The 23,641-nt window shown below is 68.4% G+C and overlaps 1 protein-coding gene across 1 annotated transcript; it reads right to left on the bottom strand.

The window, feature by feature from the left end:
• Positions 1-683: 683 nt before the first annotated feature.
• MIDN (midnolin) lies at positions 684-12,418 on the bottom strand. The gene is made up of 8 exons (XM_068997229.1): positions 12,246-12,418; positions 10,089-10,314; positions 9,002-9,089; positions 8,641-8,703; positions 3,613-3,999; positions 3,002-3,134; positions 2,585-2,890; positions 684-1,460 (listed from the first exon to the last, which is right to left on the bottom strand). Exons 2-8 carry the CDS (start codon positions 10,304-10,306, stop codon positions 1,198-1,200), a joined length of 1,458 nt encoding a protein of 485 aa, XP_068853330.1. The 5' UTR covers positions 10,307-10,314; positions 12,246-12,418; the 3' UTR covers positions 684-1,197.
• Positions 12,419-23,641: the final 11,223 nt, after the last annotated feature.

Consider the following 23,641-nt stretch of genomic DNA (forward strand, 5'->3'; position numbering starts at 1 on the left):
TCCATCACCCCCCTTCTTCCTCCTGCAGGTACACACAGGTGAGTGCTGAGGTGCACAGGTACGGGGTCACTTGTGGCTGTGCTGTGTCCCCCTGACAGTGATGGGGTGCTCAGCTGTGCCCTGTCTCCCCACACCAACACCAGACATGGTTGCATCCAGACTGCCCAAATTTATTTCAAAAATAAAAAATAAAATATTAAAGACCGAAAAAAGCCTCGCTCTCCCCCCCGCCCCCCCTCTCCCCAAAACACACACAAAAAAAAAAAAAAAAAGACTTTTACAGACAAAAAACACGTCACGTGGGGGCTCTATTTGCACAGATCCTGACAGAAAAAAATCCAAGTCGGACGAGAAAAAGGATCCTACGGCCTATGAAGACTATGTCAGTATTGGCTCAGTCGGGTCATTAATGTCTATAAATACCGGCCCCGCGGCCGGGACCGAGTTTGGGGTTATTTATTCAGGGATTTTTTTCTTTTTTTTTTTTTCTTCTCCTTTTTTTTTTTTTTTTTTAAGTTAAAAAAGAAAAAATCCAACCACCCAAGCGGCGGGCGGGAAGGAGTCCAGCGACTCGGAAGTTGGGCTCGGCCGCGGAGGGAAGGCGCCTTGGCTTCTCCCTCCCCAAACAAAATTAACACCCCCCTCCCCCCACAAAACAAAGCCCCCCCCACCCCCGTCCCCCCTCCCCGGGCTGCGGCAGCGGGGCCCAGGCACACGTGTCCCCCCGGCCACCCGGGGGGGCCCAGCCCCGCAGCCGAGCAATGCTACATATAGAAGGGAAGGAAAACAAACGGCCCCCAAATCGGGGGGGCTCCAGCACCTCCGAGAGAGACTTCATCTCCTCCTGCCTGCACCGGGGGGGTGGCACAAGGTGGGGCCAGAGCCCACCCCGCTGTGCCCCTCTTCACAGCAAAGCAGCAGCTTCGATACGCCCCAGGGTGCCCCCCCGGTGCCAGGACCCCCCGGCTGGGGAGGCTGCAGGGAGGGGGCGGCTCCTGCTGCTCCCCCCCACATCGCCCCAAACCCCACCGAGCAGGGGGTGGGGGGCTCCCCCCCGACACGCGGGTCGGCCCACGGCGTCTGGTCGCAGGAGACGGCAAAACTCGAGGAGCCCGGCCCGTGACACCGGCACTGCCCCCCCCGCAGCGGGGGCGGCGAGCGGGACCCCCCGGCACAGTCCCCCGGGGCCCCGGCTCTCTATGCTACGACAAACTCGGATTTCATCTCGGCCTTGACCTCCGGCTTCCAGACCGAGTCCTCGAAGTCCAGGTCCAGGCTGCCCTCGCTGGAGACGCTGCTGTTGCTGTTGGTGCGCCCGGCCTTGCGGTTGGGCACCCAGTGGTACGGAGCCCTCGCGTCCCTCCGCGCCTTCCGCCGCAGCCGCTTCTGCTGCAGCAGCAGCTGCAGCCGCTCCACCTTGCAGCGCGTCGCCCGGTTCTCCGTCTGCCGCAGCCGGTCCCCTGCAAGGGAAAAGGGGAAAAGGGGTCACGAGGGGCTGCCGTGCAATGCCATGGGGGGGGACACGCCAGCCCCCAGGCAGCCCCGCGTGGCACGGACACGTGGACATCCCTGTAACAGGCAGGGTTGTCCCCTGCAATGGAGAAGGAGGGGTCATGGTTCCCTGATCCGTGGCTGGAGGGACACAGCCCACCAGGTAGCCCCCCATGGCACAGGCACATGGACACCCCTGTAGCAGGTGCCCTGCCACAGGGAAAGGGTGAGGTTGTTATGGGAGGGTGGCCTGACTCATATCCTGGGGGGGGTCACAGTCCCTTGGACATCAGAAAAACAGGGTGTCCACCACAGCACCAGGCTGGTCCCCAGCCCTTTTTTGGGGTTCTGGGTCCCCACCACAACACCTCCTCCATCTCCCTGGATGGAGAGGGAGGGGTCCCAGGACAGAGCAGAGCTGGGGGCAGACCTGGAAGACCCAGCCACGTCACCAGGGGCTGGAGCCAGCACAGAGCCACCCCCTGTGGGGACCTGGATCACTCCTGGCCAGGAGAGAAGGAAGAGTGAACCTTGAGGGGGACGGGCCAGCACTGGTGGTTTCACTTCTTTCCTCTAAGCAAATCACAGGGGATCCAGGGCAGGCACCTGCGGCACCTTCCGGCCCCGGGGCTCACAGGTGTGCACCCAAAAACGCCAGGGGAGCCACCACCATGCCCCAGCCAGGCCCCCCAGCCAGGCCCACCCTCACCCCCAGTCTGGGGAGACGGGTTTGGAAAGGGGGAGCCCGGGTCTGGGTGACCCCAAAACCTCTGCCCACACAGCAGGGACAGGCCCTGAGCTCCCGGGGGAACACGGACACCGCAGCCACCTGCCACTCCCCCACACCCCCACCCACACCAGGACGCTTTGTCCCCACAGGGTTGGGCAGAGATGGCAATGCAAGGTGGGAGGGGGACCTCCCCAGGTCCCCAGGGGTGCTGATTGTCCCCAAACGTGCCGCCCCCTTGACTAACACCTGTCAATCATCCAGTACCCAGCCCCTCTCTACTCATTTTGGCCGTGGACCAGGGACCCCCAAGAGGCGCCGAGCCCAAACCCCGACTCCGCCTCACTCAGGGGCAGCCGGACTCACCACTGGGCTTGCACATCCGGATCTGGCTTTGGCACTGGACTACGGGGTGCAGGGTGGGGGTGGCGGCCGCCGGCAGCGGCTCTGAGGTAGTTTTGGTGGCGAGGTCCGGGGAGGCGGGCGGCGAGGAGGAGGAGGAGGAGGAGGAAGAGGAGGAGAACTGCGTCTGGCAGCGGAGCTGCGTCAGGGACTGGGGCATGCCCTGGTAGTGTCGTGTGGCGCTGAGGAGGTCGTTGAGGATCTGCAGGATGGTGCCGATGTCCCGCCGCGGCCGCCCGCTGCTGTCCTGGCAGTTGGGGTGCAAAGTGCCTGGGGGGGGGCGGGGAAGAGGTGGGTGTGAGATGAGCAGCCCCCCAAGATCCCATCGCCCCCAACATGCCCCCCAGCCCCAGAGCCCCCGGGGAGCTCAGCAGCACGTACCGGAGAAGGTCCCTGAGAAGACCCCAGGCGCGTGGTTGACGAAGCTCTCGATGACCGCCCCGGGCTTGCGGGATCGGGCTGAGGGGGCCGGACTGCTGCCTGGGGAGCTGCTGCTGCGGGAGCCACAGTCCACCTGGGATGGGGAAAACACGGGATCAGCCTCAGGGTAGGGGTCTGGTGGGGCACACAGCCCTGCTCCTGCCTCCCCATGAAGAACCAGGTCAGGAGAGCCCAGACAGAGCAGGTGCAGCAGGCACCAGTCCCAGTTATCCTGGCATGCAAGAAACCACCCTGGGGGTCCCGACAGCCCCCCCGCCCTGCTGTGACGTGCGAGGGGAAAAGAGAAGCAACAGCAGCAGCTCCTGCCCACCCATGGGGACAGGCAGGGTGTGAGGACAGGCAGGGTAAGAGCCTGGGTTACACCCTGTCCTTGAGCCCCTCCCTGGGACCTGGGGACATTCTGGAGACCAGACTGGGGACAACCCATTTCCGCACACGAGGGAACCGAGGCAAGGCTGGGCATCGCCACCCAGCCAGGCTGGGAAGTGCACAGCTTCACTCCCTTTTCCCAAAGCAAGGGTCCCGGTGTCCTGGGACACTCCCAGACTCACCTCTGAGCAGGAGGAGACCACGCTGCTGTTCACCGTCTGCGTGCTGGCCCCGTGCGACCGGAACATCCCAGCGGTGACGGGAGCGGCGTGAGGGGCGTTACAGTACATGGGGGGGGCCGGCGCGGCGGGCGCGGGGCTGGGGGCCGGGCTCTGCTGGCACGTGGGCACCACGGGGATGCGGGCGAAGCCTGAGCCGCTGGCACCGTGCAGCGTCCGGCAGTGGGGGCTGGCGCTGGCCCCCGCCTCGCCGCGGCTGGCGATGAGGTGCCGGTGCTGGAGCTGCCCGGTGCTCTGCTGAGCCGCCAGCTGCAGCTGCACGAACATCATGTGGTCACCCACACGCAGGGCCAGGGTCAGCGGGGACCGGCCCGACAAGAAGTCATTGACCTGGGGAGAGAGAAGGGACCCTCATCAGCCATGGCACCAGCAGGGGGGCGGTGGTTGCCCCCCTGGTGCCAAGCTGGGGACAGTGGTTACCCCCACAGGTTTGCCATGGGCACAGGGATGGGTCACTGGGGCAGAGAAGGGGTGACCCCCTCCCCAAAGCCCTTCCCAGGCCCTCGCCCACGCCAGGCTGGCAGGCGAGCCCGGCTGCCGTCCCCACGCGACCCCAGCCCGGTGCCAGCTCTGTCAGCTGACGGTGCCAGGGGGTATTTTTCTTCCTTCTGCCCTTCCTGCCCTTTATTCCCCACCACCGAGTGGCCGTCCCCCCCTGCCCCCCCCCCCTCCAGCGCTGATCCCGGTGGACAAGGACAGGCAGGGGCCGCAGCTGGGACTGCCCAGAGCCAGCGCTGCTGCTCCGGCCAGCCCAGGGCCAGCGGGAGGGGTGTCCCCCCTGAGCACGAGGGGGTGCCCCTGCTGGCACAGGGGGAAGAGGAGGGGGCAGGTGAGGACATGCCGGGTCCCTTCGTGCCCACCACTGTTACTCAGGCAGTGCAGCCCACCTGCCCTCCTCCTCCCCCTCAGGGCAGCTGGGGGTGGGGGACAGGCCCTGCCCAGCCCGGAGGCTCCAGCTCCGGCAGGTGATGGAGCAGCTGCAGCGCGGAGACAAGAGCCAGGGCCTGACCCTGCCCAGGCTGCAGCTGTGGGGGGCCCCCAATGCCCAACACCTGCCACCCCCCAGCTCACACCCCTCAGCCCCCCCCCAGACGCATAAATCACTTGGCAGCTGTGCCAGGGAACACAGAAGCCCCCCAAGCACCGCCCCATGTTCTAGGGGGGGGCTGGGGCAGCCGTGAGCCCCCTGAGCCCCCCTTGCCCTCGTGTGTGCTGCAGGGGGGCTGTGCCCCTCACCCCTACCAGCCCAGACTGGTTAATGGGGATGATCCCCCCCTTCCAGCCCCCTCACTATTCCAGGGCATGCAGGGCCCGGCTTTCCCAGCCTGTCATGTGCAGCTCCTGATACCAACCACCCACACCCCACAGCACGTTTGGGGTGCAGCCATCGAGGGGTCCCCCAGGAGACCCAGCACCCCCCCCGTCCCCAGCACCGCAGAGCGGGGTTCCCCCCGGGCCCCCCCATCCCTGGCCCCGCTCCCCCACGCCCCGCTGCCGCGGAGGCCGGTTCTGAGAAGCCGTGGGAAAAGCAGCTTTAAAAATACCAGCAGCAAAGCCCCGAGCGTGTCAGGCGGAGGCTGCAGAGGAAGGGGTGGGCAGGAAGGAGACGCTGCAGCTCTGGACACGGAGGTTACGGGGCGAGGGGGCGGGAGAGGACGGCGGGCGTGCACATGGGCACGCGTGTGCACACGCATGTGCGTGCACAGAGCGCCTGGCCGCGGGAAAGCGTCACCCCAGCCCCCAGCCTTGCCTCAGTTTCCCTTCCCATAGCAGCCTGGATGGCCTCACGCCAGGCTGGCACAGCCCCATTCCCACTGCTTGGCCCCATCCCAGTTCTGGCCACCTCCGGTCCTTGCATGGAGCCCCCCCACAGCTGCTGGGCCACCCCAGCCCTGCTGCTGCTCTCTGAGCCACTCCAGGGGATACATTTCACACCGGGACACCACAGACCCCAACACCAGGTCCACGCACCATTCACCAATGCCTGACCCAGCTGGGTCCCGCTCCCCCTGGGCTCCTGAGCGGGGTCTTTCACAGCCCCACAGCCGCATCCCAGCCCCTGCCGCCCTCCTCCAGGTCCGGCTCTGCACCCAGGTGTGCCCGGGGGAGCCCCGAGCACCTCCCCGGGGCCCCCTGACGTCAGCCGGGCCCGCGGCCGCCTCCCGCTCCCTCTGACTCACCCCTGCCCTGCCTGACCCCTCGCCAGCGCCGGGAGAAACCAGAGCACCCCAACCCGGCCAGGCCCGTGCTGCCGGCGCTGCCCAGCAGCACCAAACCCCCCCCCCCCCTCCATCCCCAGGCGCGGGGGTCCCACGGCCCCCGGCGGCACCCCCGGGGTAGGGCCGTGGCACGGAGCCGGCCCGGTCCCCGCGGCGCCCCAGCTCCGGGGCTCCCAGCACCCGCCCCCACGCCGCTGCCAACCTTCCCCCCCCGGCGAAACCAGCCCGCTCCAATGCAAACACGTCCCACCCAGCCGCCCGCTCGGCCGCCCACGCCGGGAGGACCCCGTCCCTCCCAGCCGGCTCCGCCGCGGGGGCTGGGACAGCCTCGCCGAGGGGGCTGGGGCCACTGAGCCCCCCAAAGTCCCCGCACTCACGGGTCCCCTGGGACTCTGCCGAGCCCTGGGGGGCTCAGCTGCACTGTACCGGCCTCGGGGCCCGCAGGGATGGGGCAAGTGTCTCCCAGCTGCTTCTCAGAAACGCCGATGACTCAGAGAACGCCGCATTCCCGCCTCGCTCCGACGCCTGGCCCCGCGTCACCCCGGCCCCCAGCCCCAGGCACCCCCGGCCCCCCAACTCCGGGCTGGCAGAGAGCGGGAGCTGCCCCCGGTGAGCCCCTGCCCCGCATGGGGAAGGCAGCACCCCCAAACACGCACGAGGAAACCGTGTCTGGAGATCCAGATGGCAAAGGCAAAGCCAGGGCAAGGATGAGGAGGGGGAGCAAGAAATGCCCCCCTCCCCAGCCCCTGCAGGGTCTCCAGCTGGGCACAGCTGGGCCCCTTGTCCAGCCACCTGTGTCGGTGCCCAGGGGTTTGTCTGTGCCAACGGGAGCAGAGGGCCAGAGCCCCCCGGCCACATTCCCGCAGCCCTGGAAGAGCAGGATGTGTCATCCCCCTCCTCTGCTTCCCCCCCTCGCCACTGCTGGGCAGAGGGACTGGGGGAAGGAAGAGCCGAGCCAGTGGGACCGAACGCCTGCCATCCCTGGAAAGCGGGGGCAGCCATGCGGGGAGGAAGGAAGTGCAGGAGCATTTCCAGGAAGCCCCCGTGCCCGGCAGCCGCTTCCCCAAAGGCTGGGGAGGGGGTGGCAGCGCCCTGGCCCCCCCCCGCCGCCCCCAGAGGAAGCGGCTCAGCTCTCCCTGTGCTCCGGAGGCTGCGTGACGCAGGCAGAGCCCAGCAAAGCATGAATGGGAGGAGTGGTTTCCTGCCCCCCCCGCCGCCCCCCAGGTGCTGGCAGTTCCTCCTGCTCAGCCCTGGCTTCCTGAATCACCAACCGGAGGAACCTGCGGTGGGCAGGGAGGTGCGGAGCCGCTTCCCGCAGCCAGCGCCAGACCGTAGCCCACCCACCCTCCTCCGCCCACTGTGCTCGGTCTGGGGGGGCCACAGCCCTGTGCAGGGGGGTACCCTGAGCTGCACGGGCTGCTGGCTCCCCAGTCCATCCCACACCAGAGCAGAGCTGTGCAGCCCCATCAGAAATATCTGCAGCCCTGAGGCCAGGACATGCACGGTGACCCCTGGGACAGGCTGGCCCCTCTCACAGCTCTGCACCCCAGCTGGGATGGGCAGCACCCTGCAAGCCCTCCATGGCACCCCAGCAGCCTCTGGCACAGGGCTCCAGTCCAAGCTCACCCCGCTGGCCCCCATGGGGTTAAACCAGCTCCCAAAAGTCAAGGTCACCCCGGGCAGCCAAGGGCACTGCGGGTCAGTCCCTGCGGGCAGGGCAGCCTGGCCACATCCCCACAGGAGGCACAGCTGTTGCCCCCACCAGCCCCCTCTCTGAGCCCTGGCACCGCATGGGGCTCAGCCCCTTCCCAGAATTCAGCAAGGCACGTTATAAAACCCCCAAAAACCCAACCCTTAAAAACCCGAAGCTACAGCACCGGCCAGAAAAAGGAAGGAAAGAGTTTCACAGCAGCAACAGAGACGGAAAACAAAGGAGCGGGGCCTGCACGGCTGGGGGTAAATTCCACCTTCGCGGCAGGAGCTGGCGGCTGCGTGCGCACCCACGGCTCACCCACGGCTCTCCCACCCTGGGAACACTTCCGCCCCGCAGCTGAGACCCCCCAGCAGTGAGGACCCCCCACCCGCCCACCTCCCACCCTGCCAACAACTCCACAGCGATTCAACCACAGCCCCACCAACGCCGCCCACTTGGCCCCCTCCGCGCCCCTTCCTTGGCGCCTGGCCCCCCAGCACAAGGCCACCGAGCAAGGGACCAGGAGATGGCCAGAACACCCCAGCACGGGCAATCTGCACCCCCCCAAGGACGGCTCCAAGGAAAGGGGGAAGAGCTCTTTGGGTGCTGGGGGGAAGCTGGGCTCTGCAGCCCCACGAGACCCCAGTTCCCTCGACACCCATCACGGCTGCGGGGCAGATGGGCAGCCCTGTCCCTGCACCCTGGGGTAGGAAGCTGGGGGGAGCTGCAGCCCCACACCCCCGGGCAGGGCCCTGAGCCGCCCTGCTCTGCCACCGACCTGCAGCGTGACCTTGAGTGAGTCACTTCACCTCCCCGGCTCCCGGCTTGTTTGGGCTGTGAGGCTGCGGCGTGGGACCTCCCTGAGCCCAGCGCTGCACAGGGTGACGGTGCCCGCCCCGGGCACCACCCTCAGCGCTCCCAGCCCTGCTGAAGGTGAAACCTCAGCGAGGCACCAACGCCAAAGCTTTTGGGAGGAGAAGCAAAGTGAGGCCGCAGCTGTCCTTCCCCCACCCGCCCCCCGCCTTTGTCTCCATCCTGCCCCGGCATCCAGCCCCTCACCTGAGTTTCAGTTAAGCTTTCCAGAGCTTGCATCACCGACTGTTCTGGTCTGGACGCCTGGGACTGGAAAAAAAAAGGAGGAGGGGGGGGATTAACGTTACAAATGCAGCGAAGGAGGGGGCGTCCGCAGCAGGAGGGAGGGATGACATGTCACTTCCACTATTTCTACACAAGCCCTGAGAAAGGAGTGAAATACTAAACCTGCTGCCGTGCCCAACCCAGCGCTGAGGAGGCAGCGAGAGCAGGGGCAGCAGAGCCGCGGGGCTGCCAGCACATCACATCCTCATCCTTGCCCGGGGCTTTAATAATAGACAGGGACGAGTGGGAGGGATGGAGGGAGCAGCAGGAAAAGGCCACTCACCATCAAGCCGGCCTCCACGGTGGGCACCAGTGTCAGCTTGCTGCCTTCCACGACCCCCAGGTCCTGCAGTTTGCCAGAGCTGAGGCGGCTGCGGGGGGAGATGCCAAAAGTGGGGTCAGTGCGGGTTGGGCAGCCCCCCCAGAGGGTACACACGAGGGGGGGGACACCAGCTGCAAGTCTGGCTGCTCCCAGGGGACCAAAATTCCCCCCCCCCCCCAAGCATCCCTACCCCAAGAAATTCCAAGCCTTGACAGGCAGGAGGGGACCCTGGCACCTCAGCTGCTCCCCGGGGGAACTCACGGTGCCCTGGGCACGGGGCAGGGCTGAGGGGGCCAGAGAGGAGCTGAGCTTGGGGGGGGGGTTGGGAGCACGGGGTTCGTGGCACAGGAAACCTGCCCACTGGGGGGGCGGTTAGAGAGAAGTTGGGACCAGCGTAGGTGGGGAAGGCAGCACTGGGAACGTGCTCCCCCAACCCCGTGGGTGCCGGCAGATGGATGTGGTGTCCCCATGTGTCCCCCACCTTCCTCCCTGAGCCGGGAAAGACTCTCCAACTTACTCCCAGCCCGGCCCCACGCGGGCCCCGCTCCACGCGGGGGGTGTGCAGCCCCTCGGCCCGGGCCCCCGGCAGACAAAGGCCCCCCCCGCCGCCCCCGGCGCTGGGGGCTCAGGGGGGGCCGGGCCGCGCCGCCGCCGGGGCTGAGCCCAGAACAAAGGGCCGGGGCACGGCCGGGCCCCGCCGCCCACAAAGGAGCCCCGGCAGGGCCGGGCGAGGGGGCGGCGGCCGCGCTCCCGGCCCGGCCCGGCCCGGCGCCCCCCTCCCTCCCTCCGCCCCGGAGCCCCCCCCTCCCTCCTTCCCTCCCTCCGGCCCGGCCCCCGCTCGCCCCCGCCGCGGCCCCCCGGGCTGCCCCCCCCCCCCCCCCCGCCCCGCACAGGAATGGGGCCGAGAAGGGGGAGGGGGCGGGAGCCTTTGTGCAGTGCCGAGCCCGGTGCGAGGGGGCCGCCCCCGCGCCCAGCCCCGCTGTCGCGGGCTGGGGACCCCCGGCCTCCCGAGCCGCGCCGAACCCCCCCGTACCGAGCTGTGCCGTACCTCTCTTTGTGCAGCAGCGCCAGCCGCTCCTTGGGCACCTTGAGGCGCTGGGACAGCCGCCGCTTCAGCCCCTCCACCGTCTCCTCGGCGGGCACCGAGAGCTCATAGCGGGTGCCGGTGGTGGTGTGGATGTAGAGGTTCATGGGGGGCTCGGGCGGCCCCACCTCGCAGGCGGGAGCCCCGCGGCTGCAGCTCCTGGCGCCGGGCTGCGGGTCCATCCGCCGACCTGCGGGGGCAGCGGCGGTCGGTGTCGGGGGGCGACGGCGGGACGCGGCGGGGGGGGGCGGCGGGAGCGGACAAAGGAGGGAGCGGGGCCCGCTCCGCCACACGCCCGGCGGGACCCACGGGAGCTCCGGCTGCGCGGCGAGGCCTCGGGCGGGGGCCGGGAGGAGGCGGGGGGGCGGCTAGGAGGGGGGTCCCCAAGCAGGGCTGCACCGGCCGTGCCCTCCGCGGCCCGGGCGGAGAAAAATAAAATATATATATATATAAAAATAAAAAATATAAAATCTCCCGTTCTCGCCCCGCTCCGGCGGCTGCCGCGGGAAAGGGGGGCGGTGGAAGCGGCGCTGCCTGCCCCTGCCTGCCGCCTCCTTTCTTTCTCCTCGCCGCCGCTCTGTGCTCTCGGTGCGGGGTGTCTGGGGGCGGGGTGAGGCCCGAGGCCGCGGCGAGGGGCGGGGAGGCCGCTCGCTCCCCCTTCTGTGGGGCCGGACCCGCCGAACCGGCCGCCGCTCGCGCTGCCGTGGGAGCACCGGGGGGGGGAGGGAAGTTACAATGTAGCAACGTCCCGCGGGCGGGGCCTCGCCCTCATTCACTCCGGCTCCTCCGGCGGCCGCGGCCAATGGGGGCGCGCCGAGCGCCCAGACATCCGCGGTGCCGGCCAATGGGAGGCGGGCGCAGGCTCCCCACGTGGCCCGGTGGGCGGGGCGGTCCGGCCGGATTCCTCCCGCCCACGCCTCCGGGTGGCCCCGCCCCCGGCCCCGCCCCCCGCGCGCCCTCGCGCCGCGCCTGGAGCCATTCATAATCCCGGCGCACAACAAAGGGGTGCGGGGGGTTCGGGGGTCCGGCCGGGCTCCGGCACTGCTGGGCACCCGCCGGGCCGTACCCTCGCCGAGGAGCCGATGGGGTTGGCGTGCGAGGCCCGGGCGCCGCGGAGGGGTGAACGCGGGACACGGGCAGGCGGCCGCCCGGAGCGCCGCGGCGGGGGCGGTGAGCGGCCCCCGCACCGGAGGAGGCCGCGGCGGGAGGTGACTGCCCGCGGGGCCGGGCGGGAGCCGGAGCCCCTGGAGCCGAGTGACGCCGGGACACAGAGGCGGAAAGGGCGGGGGGTACACGCACAGTCACCCGCGGCCGGTCACACCCGCCCGGTCACACGCACCCGCCCGGTCACCCTCCCGGTGACGCCGTTACAGCTACGGGGAACTGTCCCAACGAGGGGTTGAACCCCCTGCTCCCCCCAGCACGCTGTTGCCCCCCCAGTTTCGCAGCTGGAACCTCCGCCCCAGCGGCCCCAGCCCCGCCTGCGGCCGCCCGGGGGGTGGAACGGACACCCCGCAGCCCCGGGGCCCCGTCCCGGCACCCGCACCGGGGGGGGCTATGAGTCAGCAAAGCGCGGGCGCCCTCTGCCGGCCCCGCCGCGCCTCCTGCGCCCGGGGGGGCCGCGGGGGCCGCACCGGCGGCGCGCCGGGGAGCCCTTACCGAGCGACCGGGCGGCCCTTACCGAGCGAGGGCGGCCCAGCCGCGCTGCGCCCCGGGGCCGCTGCTCGCCCACCGGGACGGAGAGACCCTGCCCGAGCAGCCGCCCCCCTTACCCCCCGGAACGCCGGGTCTCGGGGCTTAGAAGCCGCTCCCCGGGAGGAGGCGGGAGCCGAGCGGGCGCACCGGGGTCCCGACAGCTGGAACGAGGAGAACCGATCCAGCTCCCGTTCCCCGGAGGCAGGGAAGGCTCCAAGTGACCGAGGACACGAAGGGTCTCTGAGGATAAGCAGAGCTCCCGAACAACCGAAGAGGGGCTCTGCCGTCCGTCTCCCCGGGAGCCTCGGGGAAGCGAGGCCACCCCTCCCGCTCCGGGGAAAGCAACCGAGAGAGCGCGGCCCCGGTCCGCGGATCCCCCCCGCAGCACGACCCGGACCTCCACCGGCCCGGCGCGGCTCTACTCACCGAACACGGCCCCGCGGATCCCGGCGCGGCGGGAGCTCAGCTGCCTCCGGTGGCAGGAAGAGGGAGAGAGACCCCAGAAACGTCCCGGGGGGAGGTGGTGGTCGGTGCGGTGTCACCTCCTGAGCGCTGCAGCCAGTCCGAGCGCAGCCCTGACGCGGAGCTGCCGGGGAGGTGCCCCAAGTTTTATCCCGCACCGCCCGGGGTGGAGCCTGGCGGGGGCAGGGACCGGTCTGGCCCCGGCAACGGCCCCGGCAACGGCCACGGCCCCGGCCCCGGCGGTACCCGCACCTGCTCCCGCGGGGGGTCCCGGTCCTTGCCCCCGGGTATCAGTCCTGCCCCCGGGGTCCCAGCCCCTACCCCCTCGTTTCGGATCCTGCTCCCGGGATCCCGACTCGCCGTCCCCTGATCTCGGTATCAGCCCACCGGGGGTGTCTCAGCCCCTAACGGGGTCCCGGCTCTGCCGCCGCACCAGGCAGAGTAGGGGCGACCAGTCCGCCACGGGCCGTGGAGAGGGGACAGACCGGACACCTCTCCCCCTCCGGGTGCCCCGTCACCGGGGTCAAAGTCAGTCTGTGGGCAGGGAACGGATGGGCTGAGCTCTCCTTGGGAGCCGAGCGTCAAAGCTGCTGCTGCTGCCCGTGGAGACTCAGTGATGTCTAATATCGAGACTCTCTGATGTCTAATAACAAGGTTGGGCCATTCCTCCCCCAGGGATTCCCTCTGCCCAACCACCACCCACTTCCCATCAAGGATACAGACTTAGCCCCACAGGGTTTCTTAGAGCAAGGGAGAAACGGGCTGGTGGGCACCAGGTCTGGGGGGCAATGCCCCGGGGGCCATGGCGCAGAAGCTGCTTCCTCCCGGGCCAGCGGGTGCCCCGTGCACGCAGGGAGGGTGCTGGGAAGATGCTCGTGACCTCAGGCTGCCTCTCCGGGTCTCGCCCTTGCAGACAATGCCCTGGCACACCGAGACACAAAGCAGCTGGAGTGGGGATCTGGCAGCCTGTCTGCAGTGGGGAGACCCGACCCGTAAGGCAGCAGCACCGGGAGCCAAGGGAGGGCTCTCTGAACCCCCAAAATGCTGCCGCTGTGTCCCTCCCACCCAGCCTCCCCTGGGGTGGGTGCAGATGGCTGGGTGGGAGGGAGGCCACTCATGTGCAAGGCACAGAGCTGGGCTGGGAGGGAGCCTTTGTGGTGCAGCCCGCGGCCCCCCGCCCGCCCCAGCCCCCTCCAGGCTCTCGGGGGGAGATGAGCTCAGGCGGCTCCGACTCCGGCTCCTGCCATTGTTGTCCCTGGGAGAGGGGCCGGGGCAGGGATGCGCCATTGTTCTCCCCGGGAGCTGCGGAGCCCCGGGCCTGCGAAGCCGCCCCTTGGGGGGCCACATCCCCAGCTGGCTGTGCGGGGTGAGGCCCTGGAGCAGCGAGGAGAGGGGACAGCCAGGGCGGCAGGTTTGGCCCCACCACAGCTCAGGTTTGTGCACCAGGAGGGGCCATAGTGGGGACAAGGTGTCACACCAGAGCTACTCCCGCAGGGAGCGGGGTCTGGCTGCCAGCTCCCAGCTCCCAGCCCCGATCTGTGGGGAGGGACAAGGGGACATTGTGCCCGTGGCTGGGAGTGTGGCCCGCTTGGGTTCTTTGGCAGAGCAGCCATGCCCCAAGGGCAGGGCATCTCCCCACATCCTGGCAGCCTTGAAGAGCCCCTTTCCCAGTCGCCACCCTCCTCACACGGCTCCATCTCCTTCCTGGGAGGAAGCTCATCTCCTCCGGCGATCCCATGACTCCAGGAGTTGGTGCTTTAGGAAGTGTGTGCAGATTTCAGTATGGTTGAAGGTATCTGGAGCCTCCAGAGACACAAGCTGGGAGATCCCAGGATTCCCAGCAGCCTGGATTTTGTGTGTTTAGTTTATTGTGTTGCCCTGGGAATAAATCGTTAAAGATTACAGGCAGACTTGGGCATAATTGCTGCGCGGCATCCGAAGCTCCTGCGTCTCCAGAGGGAGCGTTCTCCAAACCCCGCACGGCTGAGCAGCTCGGGGAGAGACAATCCGACGAGCAAATACCTACACAAATCCCGCTGCAGGCCACACGCAGCTCCCGCAATCCGCTTAGCTAACCTGGGCCCTGGGATTAGCCCCCGCGGAGGCTCACGCACCCGGGAGGGCGGCGCGGGGCGGAGGAGAGGGGCTTACCCGGGTCCCACCGGGACACTTCCCACGGGGCCTGGCCGCCGGGCATGTCCCGGTGTCACGGCAGAGCCAGGGCAGGACCGTGGTGTTGGCTCCTCTGTGTCCCACGGTCCTGCCGGCCCCAGCTCCAGCTGGGAGCCCCGAATCTTTTGGAGGCTGGTTCTTGGAAGTCCTCTCCCTCGAAGGAAGGGAATTCCCAGCCCTCCTTCTTCGGGGAAATCCCCCACGAGCCCCGGGCAGCAGCAGCTTTTCTCTTTTCTCTCTCTTCCCCCCTCCCCCCGCCCCCCTTTTGGACGGAATTCTTGGCTGATTCCACAACTTCGGCAAACGGGGGATTTTATCGCAAGTCTCTGCATTCCCCTCGCAGGCGCGGGGTCATGGGATTAGGGCAGAGCTGACGCCGGCTCCGGAGCGGGGAGAGCAGGGGAGAGGAGGGGAGAGGGGGCGTTTCTCGCTCTTGCGGCTGCAGAAGACGCCGGGCTGCAGCCTGGGGGGACCCAGGTGGGACGGGAATCCTTTTCCTCCCTCAGCCTGAGGAGGTGAGCGATCCCGTGGCTTCCAAGGGGCTCCCAGGCCCACGGTGCCCAGCTGGGGCCTCGCATGGAGCTGCCGCAGCGAGTGGGAGCGTTCCCACGGGCGCGGGGCCAGCGGCCGGGATCATGCGGGGCACACCCCGGCAGGAGGGTGCAGCCGAACCACTGCACCTCCACCCGCCCGCCCGGCCCGGCCCGGCCCGGCCCGGCCCACCAGGCACCGCCGCGGTGGGAGCGGTGCTGGGCCGGGGGTCTCGGCGCCCCCTCCCCGTCCCCCGAGCCCCGCGGGGCCGAGCGGCTCAGCCTTAGTCACGCTGGCAGCGGTGACTCAGTCGCCCGGCGCGCTCAGGTGAGCCACGGCTGCTGCCGTGAGTAAGGAGCTGCTGATCCCACCCTCCCGACACCACGCTGGGCACGGACCCCCGCCGGAACCCCCCCCCCCACAGTACCCCCCACCCTGCCGGGCTCGGGGTGGCCTCGTGGCAGGCGCGGATGTCCTTGGGCAAGACGGCGGTGCCTGTGCCGGTGACGCTGGCGGGGCTGTAAACACCCAGGCGTGTCCTTAGAAACACACAACCGGCTCTGTGTGTTCCCAGCTCTCGGGGACGTGTCCTGGTGGCCTTTGGCAGAGTGTCCGGGCGTCACAGCCTGGGGACACTCCAGCTGCCAGCCCGATGCAGCCGGAGCCAGTGGCCCTGCCTGGCCTCACTTGCCATGGCCTGGCTCTGAGGCACCCCACACTCCCAGGGGCTCTGCCCACCACTCTGGCCTCGGGCCTGGGGAGTCCCAGGGATGAAGTCACCCCTGGAGTGACTCAGGCAGCCCCCCTTGGGGGGCTGGGCACACGGTGAGCAGGGGGACCCCAGCACAGGCTGGATGGCTCAGGCCAGACCCCAGGGTGAGTCGGCTCTTGCAGGAGGCTGGGGCTGGGGGGAGTCACCAGAGGCTGTCACCCACCTGGCCCTGGCCCCGGGAAGGATGGCGAATCCCTCTGGATTTAGCAGCGCCCAGGTGTGGAGCCATACTTGGCTGTGCTGGGCCGTGGCCCTGCTGCCACGGTGAGGCCAGGGCTATTCTGGGCTCCCTGAGCTCACGGGCCCCTTCAGGACGCTGAACTCCAGTCCCTGCTCCCATCCCAGTGGCTCCCAGCCCCTGGCCTCGCTGCCTCCCTGCCCATGGCCCCCTCAGCTGGGGGCAAACAGAGCTTCGGGCTCCAGCCCTGATTCATCCTGGAGTCATGACGGGATGAGCAAGGGGAACCGTGGACCCCATCCCTGGCCACTTCCTGTCCTGCTCCATGTCCTCTGTCCATCTGCCCCCACGGCCCTGGTGCCCCCTGAGCCCCATCCTGCCCCCAGCCATGTGCTGGCGCTGGTGTGACAATTTTGGCAGTCGCAGAATTCCGGTCAAGAGAGGTCCTGGTGGTTCCATCAGTACCATGGGCACACGCTGCCAGCTTGTGCCCACCAATGGGACACTCCCCTGGGCACAGGCCAGGGGCAGAGACCCCTCCAAACAGGGCAGGACTTGGCTCCTGTGCCTGGGGGAGCCCTGGAAACACAGGGGGGGAAACTGTCAGGGTGAGAAGACCCAGGGCACAGACACCCTGCCCGCTGCGACCAAGAGGCACCAGAGCCCTGATCCCCCACACCTCCCATGCCCCCTGTGCCCCCTGGCCTCCCACAGCCCTCCCTCAGTGCCAGCGGCCGTTTCCCAGACGCTGCCACATTTCTTGGTTTGCTTTAAATCCTGGCTCCAGGAGTCAGCTGACAGCTCAGCTGTTGTTGATGGTGTTATTATTGTTGTTATTATCATTATTATTATTATAAATGCTTAAGCAAGTTGCCAGCCTTGGGGAGGGGAAGGACTCAGGATTTCGGGAGCCTCTTTGGATACACACTGAACCTTGTTCCTGGAGTGACCCAGGCTTGTAAACACGAGGGAAAGTAACTCCCTATTCCACCGTATCCAATCCCACCCTATCCCAACCCATCCCATCGCCCTCCAGCCCTCTGATCTCACCGTGGGCTCACCCCGTGAGGCGTCATCCCCAGTCCTGGGAATGCCCGCACACAGGGTGGCAGAACCATATGGGATGGATCCCGAGCCCGTGCCCAGAGCCGGGGGTGATGCCAGCAGGGATCCCGGTGCCCGGCGGGGGAGCAAGGGGGCCGTGGGGTGGGTGTCCCGCCGGGCTGCCCCACGCGCTGACACTCGGGCGCACACTCAGCGCCGCGGCATTCCCGCCCCGCGCCTGCCCCTGGCTCCCTTCGGAGCCGCCTCAGGAATGCGGGAACCTCACCCAGGCGGGGATTGCGGTGCCAGCGCGGGGCCGCGGGCACCTCTCCACCCTCCATCGCCTTGGGGGGTCGGTGGGGGGCTGGCAGCCGGTGTGGGCCCCGTGCCGTCCCTGCCCCTCTGCAGGGCTGGCACCCCCTGACCCCCAAAACCGGGAAGGAGGAACAGGATCCATGCAGGCAGGATGTGCCCCATGAAACCTCGACTCGGGCGGGATGGGGATGGGAGGAGGCACTTCCTCCTGGCCTTGTCCCTTCACACATAAGTGCAACGCCTTCACCCCGAACGGGCACACGCGTGTGCACAGCCACACACGCTCACCCCGCACACCGGCACACGAGCTCCCTGTGTGTGCACACACTCCCGCGGGCTCGCTCGGCCCCGGTGGGTGCTGCACCCCCGCCCACGCTCCCACACCCACGTTCCCACACCCCGGCCATGGGCGCAGGCTCCCCCTCCCTTCCCGGCCCCCCGCGCTCCCCCGCGGCCGCAGTTCCTGTTTACGGTGATGAAGCCGCCTGCCCGGCCCTCCCAGCACCGGGGGGGCTACCGGGGCATCGCTGGTGCTGCTGCCTCTCCCGTGCCTGGCACCGGTGCTGATGGGTTCCCGGCTGACGGCTGTGCGGGATCACCCCACGGATGCAAGGCCACGGCCCATTCTGGGAACAGCAGCAGGAAATCCTGACAGGGAAAAGAGCTGGACCCTGTGTGGCGCTGGCATGGGCCAGGTGCCACCAAGCTGCTGTGTGTGGAGTGTGGGTGCCCCCGCCCAGCACTTCCAGACACGCCGGTGTCGGGATGTCCCAGCACTCCGGACTCTCTGGCTGGAAGGGGCCCCCTGCCCAGGTGGGGGGCTCAAGGGAGTTTCCATGCCCGGGGTCCAGGTGTGTCACAAGGAGCCGAGGGAGGAATCCAGCCCTGGGCCGGACCCACTGTGCCGCATTCCCCAGCGCCGAGCCACGCTGTGAGGAGCCGGGCTCAGCTCATCCCAGCGCCCGACCTGTGGGGAAACTGAGGCACCGGCTGGGGAAGTGACTCACCTGCACTGTGGCCTTTAAATGCACTGCTCCGATTAGATAATGGGCGGAAGGATCAGAGAGAGTCCGACAGCCCCTCATTAAACCTTGGGCTCCCCAAAGAGCCTTCAGCTCCATCGGAGCCCGTGGCCACCTGGGCCGGTGCTGGCCCGCGGGAGGCAGCCCTGCCCAGAACCCACCCACTCACATCCGCAGGCGGCTGCAGCACTTCACATCTGTCCCTGTCGATGGGTTCCTACCCACAGGAGATGCTGCCCCTCCCACGCCCCCCCCAGGAGCCTGCAGGAACTGGGGGGAGGCATTTTGCAGCCCCCTGGCAGGACCCTGCACCTTTGGGGTGCCCTACCTGGCACAAGAGACACAGGGGCTGCAGCCGGCCGGGGTCGGGGCCGCGGCCCATCTGCCAAGACAGGATGTGGAGCCGGACGGGGGACACAATGTGGGGAAGCGAGGAGGGGACAGCAGGGACGGGGACATCCCACCGGCGCAAGTGGGCTCACAGCCCCTCCAGTCCCCAGAGCTCCCGGGCACCCGGAGCTCCGGCTCCTCCAGGCCCCCAGCGTGCCCCCAGCGCTCCGGGTGCTCCTGCCTCCTGCACCTGCCTGGCCCGGGGGGCCCTGCCTGCAGCGGCCTGTCCGCGGGCGGCCGGGACGCGAAGGAGCTGGTTGGGCCGGGCAGGTGCCGGGTGGGAGCGGGGTCCGCTCAGCCCACACAGGTGTGGCCGCGCCGGCTGCGGCAGCAAAGCTCCGCGCCCGGCTGGCCCCGTCTTGCTGGGTGGCAGGAGCCTCCCGCGCCGCTCGCAGCCCGGGGCGGGCGGGCACACCCCGTCATTAGCCCACAGCAGCTGCTGGCGCTGCCCGGGCAGGGAGGGGACAGCAGGGCCGGCACGGCCAGGTGGGGACGGGGAAGACGGGAAGGCATCGCCCACCCGTGCCTGGCCCTCGCCTGCTGAGGGAAGGGCGAGCGAGCGGGGGGGTTTGTGCCCCCTCCCTGCGTGGAACCCCGCGGGGGCACCCCCGAGCCCCACCGGTGCCACCCCCGAGCCCCACCGGCGCCCCCGACGCGTGGGGGAGGCAGGCGGGCTCAGGCCCAGCAGCTGCTCAGGACGTGCCCTGCGGGACCGCGGCGCACAATGACCCCATTGAGGTCCCGCGGGGCGGGGGGGGGAGGGGGACACCCAAGGTGGTGGTGGCAGAAGTGACTCCAGTGTCACGCCAGGCCTCAATCCTGCTATTTATACCCGGCGGAGGGGTGGCCTTTGAGGGAATGGGGATGGAAGAGCTGCCGTCCCCTCCCTGCCGCATGCCGGGGCATCCCGGAGGGCAGCGGCCCCGGCGCCCCCGGCTTTCCCTCCCCACCCCGGCGCCAGCCCCTCCAGGAAGAGCCCCAGCACCGGGACCAGCTGCAACCGCTTCCTCCCGGCCCCGCCAGGAACTGGGGAGCCCGCGGGGGCTCCAACCCCCCGGCTGCAGCGGGGCAAAGGGAACCGAGCAGCGGATGGAGCCCCATGGCTCACGGGGGGCTTGCACCGGGCACCTGGGTGCTGGATGCCAGGATCCAGCTGGGAACTCCTTGGGAACCTCCCAGCTTTACCAAGGGCGAAGTCCCGGCACATCAAAGGCGGGCGGGGGCAGCGGGAGCCGGGGCAGGAGCCTTTGGTCCCTGCCAGCGCCCGGCTCCACCACCCCACGGAGCTCCCACCGCCCTGCACCGGGGTCCCGTGCCGGCACACCTGGGTCCGGGGTCATGCCCCCCCTCCACGGCATGGCACCCAGCCCATCGCTGTGGCAACCGCCACCAGCTCCGGGTGTATTTTCTGCACCAGGGCCACCGTGGGAACCTGGACGAGTGCCACCTCATTCCGCTGGGCTCTCTGGGCCGCCTTTGTAGCCGGCGTGGAGCCCAGCTGGCAGCCACTTCCTCCCCGGGCTCCCTCTGCCCCGCGTGGGTCACGGCCGTGGCCGGGAGGCAGTGGGAGGGGGCTTTGCTGGAACCCCCAGCACAGGGCCACGCACCCCCTCTGGCCCCCCACGGCTTTGGGCCACCTCCAGCGGAGCCGAGTGCAAGTGGCCGCCAAGGCCGCCCCGAGCAAGGGCCGTGCCCGTGGTCACAGGGCACCGAGCCCCTGCCAAGGCACCTGGGACCCCCAGGGCAACGCGCCGCCCCCGCCGCCCCCTGCCTGACTCCAGCAGCTCCCGGGGGGCTCCCCGGGGGGCTCCTCCACAGGGGTGGAATCGCCAAGCACAGCAGCAGGGCCTGAGATTCCCGTGTCCCGTTCCCACTCTCCCCAGCCTGCAAGTGGCTTTCCCCATCTGTGCCTCAGTTTCCCCACGAGAGAACGCGCCCCGGGCCAAGGTTTGCCGCGTGGCTGGCGCGGCGCTCCGGGGCTGCTGGCCCGGGAGCAGCATGACAAGCTCTGTCGTGCTGGCTGCAACACCCGCCCTCCTCAGCGCCTGCCGGCGCTCGCTCTTGTGCCCGGATTTTGGGGGTGAGGCCGCCGGGGTGACGCTCCCCACGGCTCCACCACCATCTGCAGGCAAAGCGCCCCCAGAACCGGGACCGAGGGGCCCCACCAGAACAGATCCCGGTGCCAGACCCCGAGCCAGGTCCTGCTCCTGCCCACAGGGTTTTCCCTGAGCTGTGCCACGCTCCCTCCGCGGGGCCACGTGCGTGGGAGGGCGTCGGAAAAGGAGCATTTTCCAGAGCTGGAAACCCAGAGGAAAAAGGCTGCCGGCCGGAACGATTAACGCGGGCGAGTTAATCATTACAGCAGCTCCCCCCTCCTCCCCCCCTCCCCATTCTAAGGAAGCTGCGAGGATTCGGCCTTCGAGCCGCCCAAGGGCAGCGTGGCCCAAGGACACTCCGGGCTGTGCTGGCAGCGTGCGGAGCCTCCACTGACCTTCCCACGCCGGGGCCAGCGGCAGCACCCACGGGCCTGGGGGTGGGAGGGGGCCAGGTCTGCACCCAGGTGCTGCAGAGCCTTGGGGACAGGCAGGGATCTGCCCGGGGGTCCCCACACTTCGGGGAGTTGCTGCCACATCCTGCAGCCCCTGGTAGTGTGAGGGGTGGGGGGCAGCCTCTGTACCCCCAGCCTGATGCTGCAGGGTGGGCACCGATGGTGCAGGCAGCAGCTGGGACAGGCAGGATCCCGAGCAGGGCCAGGCAGGATCCCCCAGCGCGCCAAGGTTTGGGCAGGGAAAGGGGCGGCTCTGCCAGATGAGTCAGCCCGGCGGGAGCGGGGCTTCCTGGGGCTACGGTGGGGTTTGGGGTTGTTTTTCCTGCAGAGAGAGGAGAGCTGGAACCTTTCGCCTGCATTCGGGACTGGGTGGGACGGGGAAATGCCACGCGGCCAAATGCAGGCAGGGCCGCCAGCACCGGGAGATTTGGCCTGGCAGAGCCCGGCCCGTCTCGGAAATCATCACCCGGAGAAGCGACGCCGCCGGCAGAATCCGTGATGCTTCACTTTCCGAGCGCTCCCGGCCCCGCTCCCCACCCTCCATCTGGCAGCCGAGGATGCGAGTCATGGGCGAGAGCCCTGGGTGGAAGGGGAGGAGGGGGGGCAACACCAGCCCTGCCCCCGCTCCCACCACGTTCCGGGCAGCCCTTCCCCTCTCACACCCACCACGCCCCAGCCCAAAGCCGGAGACAAACAGGTCCCGGGCTCCCGGCAATAACTCCACCACATTGTACTGATGCTCCCTGCCCTGGATGGCCCCAGCAGAGGCAGGGACCCAAAGGCAGGGGCACCTCAGCACCCACCACCCCAAAAAGAGGCAGAAACCACAGATAGAGGCTGCCGTGGCCCAAGGCAGGTCCCAGCACTCCAGGGACAGGAAAGTGCCACACTGGTGTCACAGTCCAGGCTGGTGTAGGGAGGAGGGAGAGTCACCTGCTGAATCACATCATGATCCACACCAGGGCTGCTCCCCACCTCCCTGCCTGCCCCCGAGCTGGGCTCATCCCTGCAGCACCTGCACAGAGAGCCGGGAGCAGGAAAGGGCTCTGCCTCTGGAGCAGCTGCAGCCACACATCTCCTGCACCGAGTCAGACCATTTTCATGGCATCCAGCAGGATGTGACTGATGGCGGCTCCGGCGTGGGCAGCGGGAGCCAGGGGAGGAGGAGAACGCGGTTCTGCAGAGCTAGATAACGAGCAGGGAGGGGAAGGGCCAGAGGCAGAGGTGGGGGGCGTCCCTGCAGGGAGCAGGCTGGGCTGGGAGCGTGGAGCAGCACAGGGAATCATCCACACAGGCCCTGCACCCCCAAAAGTGCAGCTCAGCGTGAGCAGGGCTATGATGCCGCCAGCCAGGCGCCCACAGTCCCTGCCCAGCGCTGCTCCTGTCCTGGCTCAGGACAAAGCCTTGTCCTTGCATCCATAAGGCCCCATCCCCACGGTCTCTGGACGTGGAAGGGCCCCTCACTGCTCCCCCCAAACGCAGCCTACAAGTCCCAGCAGGCGTCAGGCCGCGGAACACCCGGCCAAGGGCACCCTGCGAGGGGGGCAGGACCGGATCCCTCAGCCCCCCCCAGCTCCCCCGGCGCTGGCGGGAGGCAGTGGGAAGAGCTGGTGAGAGGACGCTGACGGAGACACTTTTTTCCCATTCTAAAAATAGCAGCTGGCCGTTTCCCCAGCTTCCCGGCCTCGCCAACGCTCTTCCATTAGATGAAAAACCCAAGGCAGCCACCTTCCGTCAGCGCGGCTGCGTGTGCCGGGGGAGGCTCACGCAGCCGAAATAGCAGCTGGGGACAGAGAGGTGCAGCAGCAGAGGGAAGGGAGCCGGCCGGCCCCAGTAATTCCCAAGATGTTTTAATTAGCACAGCTCTGACTCTGAAGCTTTGCTCATGCTCGGTGCAATGTCTGACCTTTCAGGAAAAAAAAAAAAAAAGGGAACGAGAGGGGAAGGGGAAAAGGCACTGGAGCAGCTCAGGAGCTGGAAGTCGGCTGAGCTTCAAATAGGCTCCGCGTCAGGCACTCGGAGGCTTTTAATAAGCCACAGAGTGAGAAATTTAACACCACAGGCTCTATTTTTGATCACTTGTGAAGGGGGGGGAGAGAAAGACAGAGTGAACGAGAGGAGGGGGAGGAGGTGGCGGTGAGAAGAGGAGGCAGCCAAGATTACATCCTGGGTGGCAGCGCCAAAAATAGCTGTGCCCTGCTCCAAGCACGGAGCGGCAGGAGCCGCGCGGGGCCCGCAGGAGGCCGGAGCGGCGAGCGCTGACCTCACAGGCAGCCAACACGCCTTCCCGGGCTGGAACACTGTGGGCAAAAGGGGATTAGAGCGACGCAGAGGGAGGAACGGAAGCTCTGCACAGCAGTGGAAACCCAAAATCCCTCTGGGAAGGCG

The sequence above is a fragment of the Aphelocoma coerulescens genome, chromosome 28, assembly GCF_041296385.1.
Source record: "Aphelocoma coerulescens isolate FSJ_1873_10779 chromosome 28, UR_Acoe_1.0, whole genome shotgun sequence".
Classification (NCBI taxonomy): Eukaryota; Metazoa; Chordata; class Aves; order Passeriformes; family Corvidae; genus Aphelocoma; species Aphelocoma coerulescens.

Bases quoted from the DNA above. Each gene is read 5' to 3' on its own strand.
- MIDN (XM_068997229.1), bottom strand. From the start codon at position 10,306: ATGGACCCGCAGCCCGGCGCCAGGAGCTGCAGCCGCGGGGCTCCCGCC. The intron at 8,704-9,001 runs GTGAGTGGCCTT...TTTTTTTTCCAG, and splicing joins CCGTGGAGGCCGGCTTGATG to TCCCAGGCGTCCAGACCAGA. The intron at 3,135-3,612 runs GTGAGTCTGGGA...TCCCCATCCCAG, and splicing joins TGGTCTCCTCCTGCTCAGAG to GTGGACTGTGGCTCCCGCAG.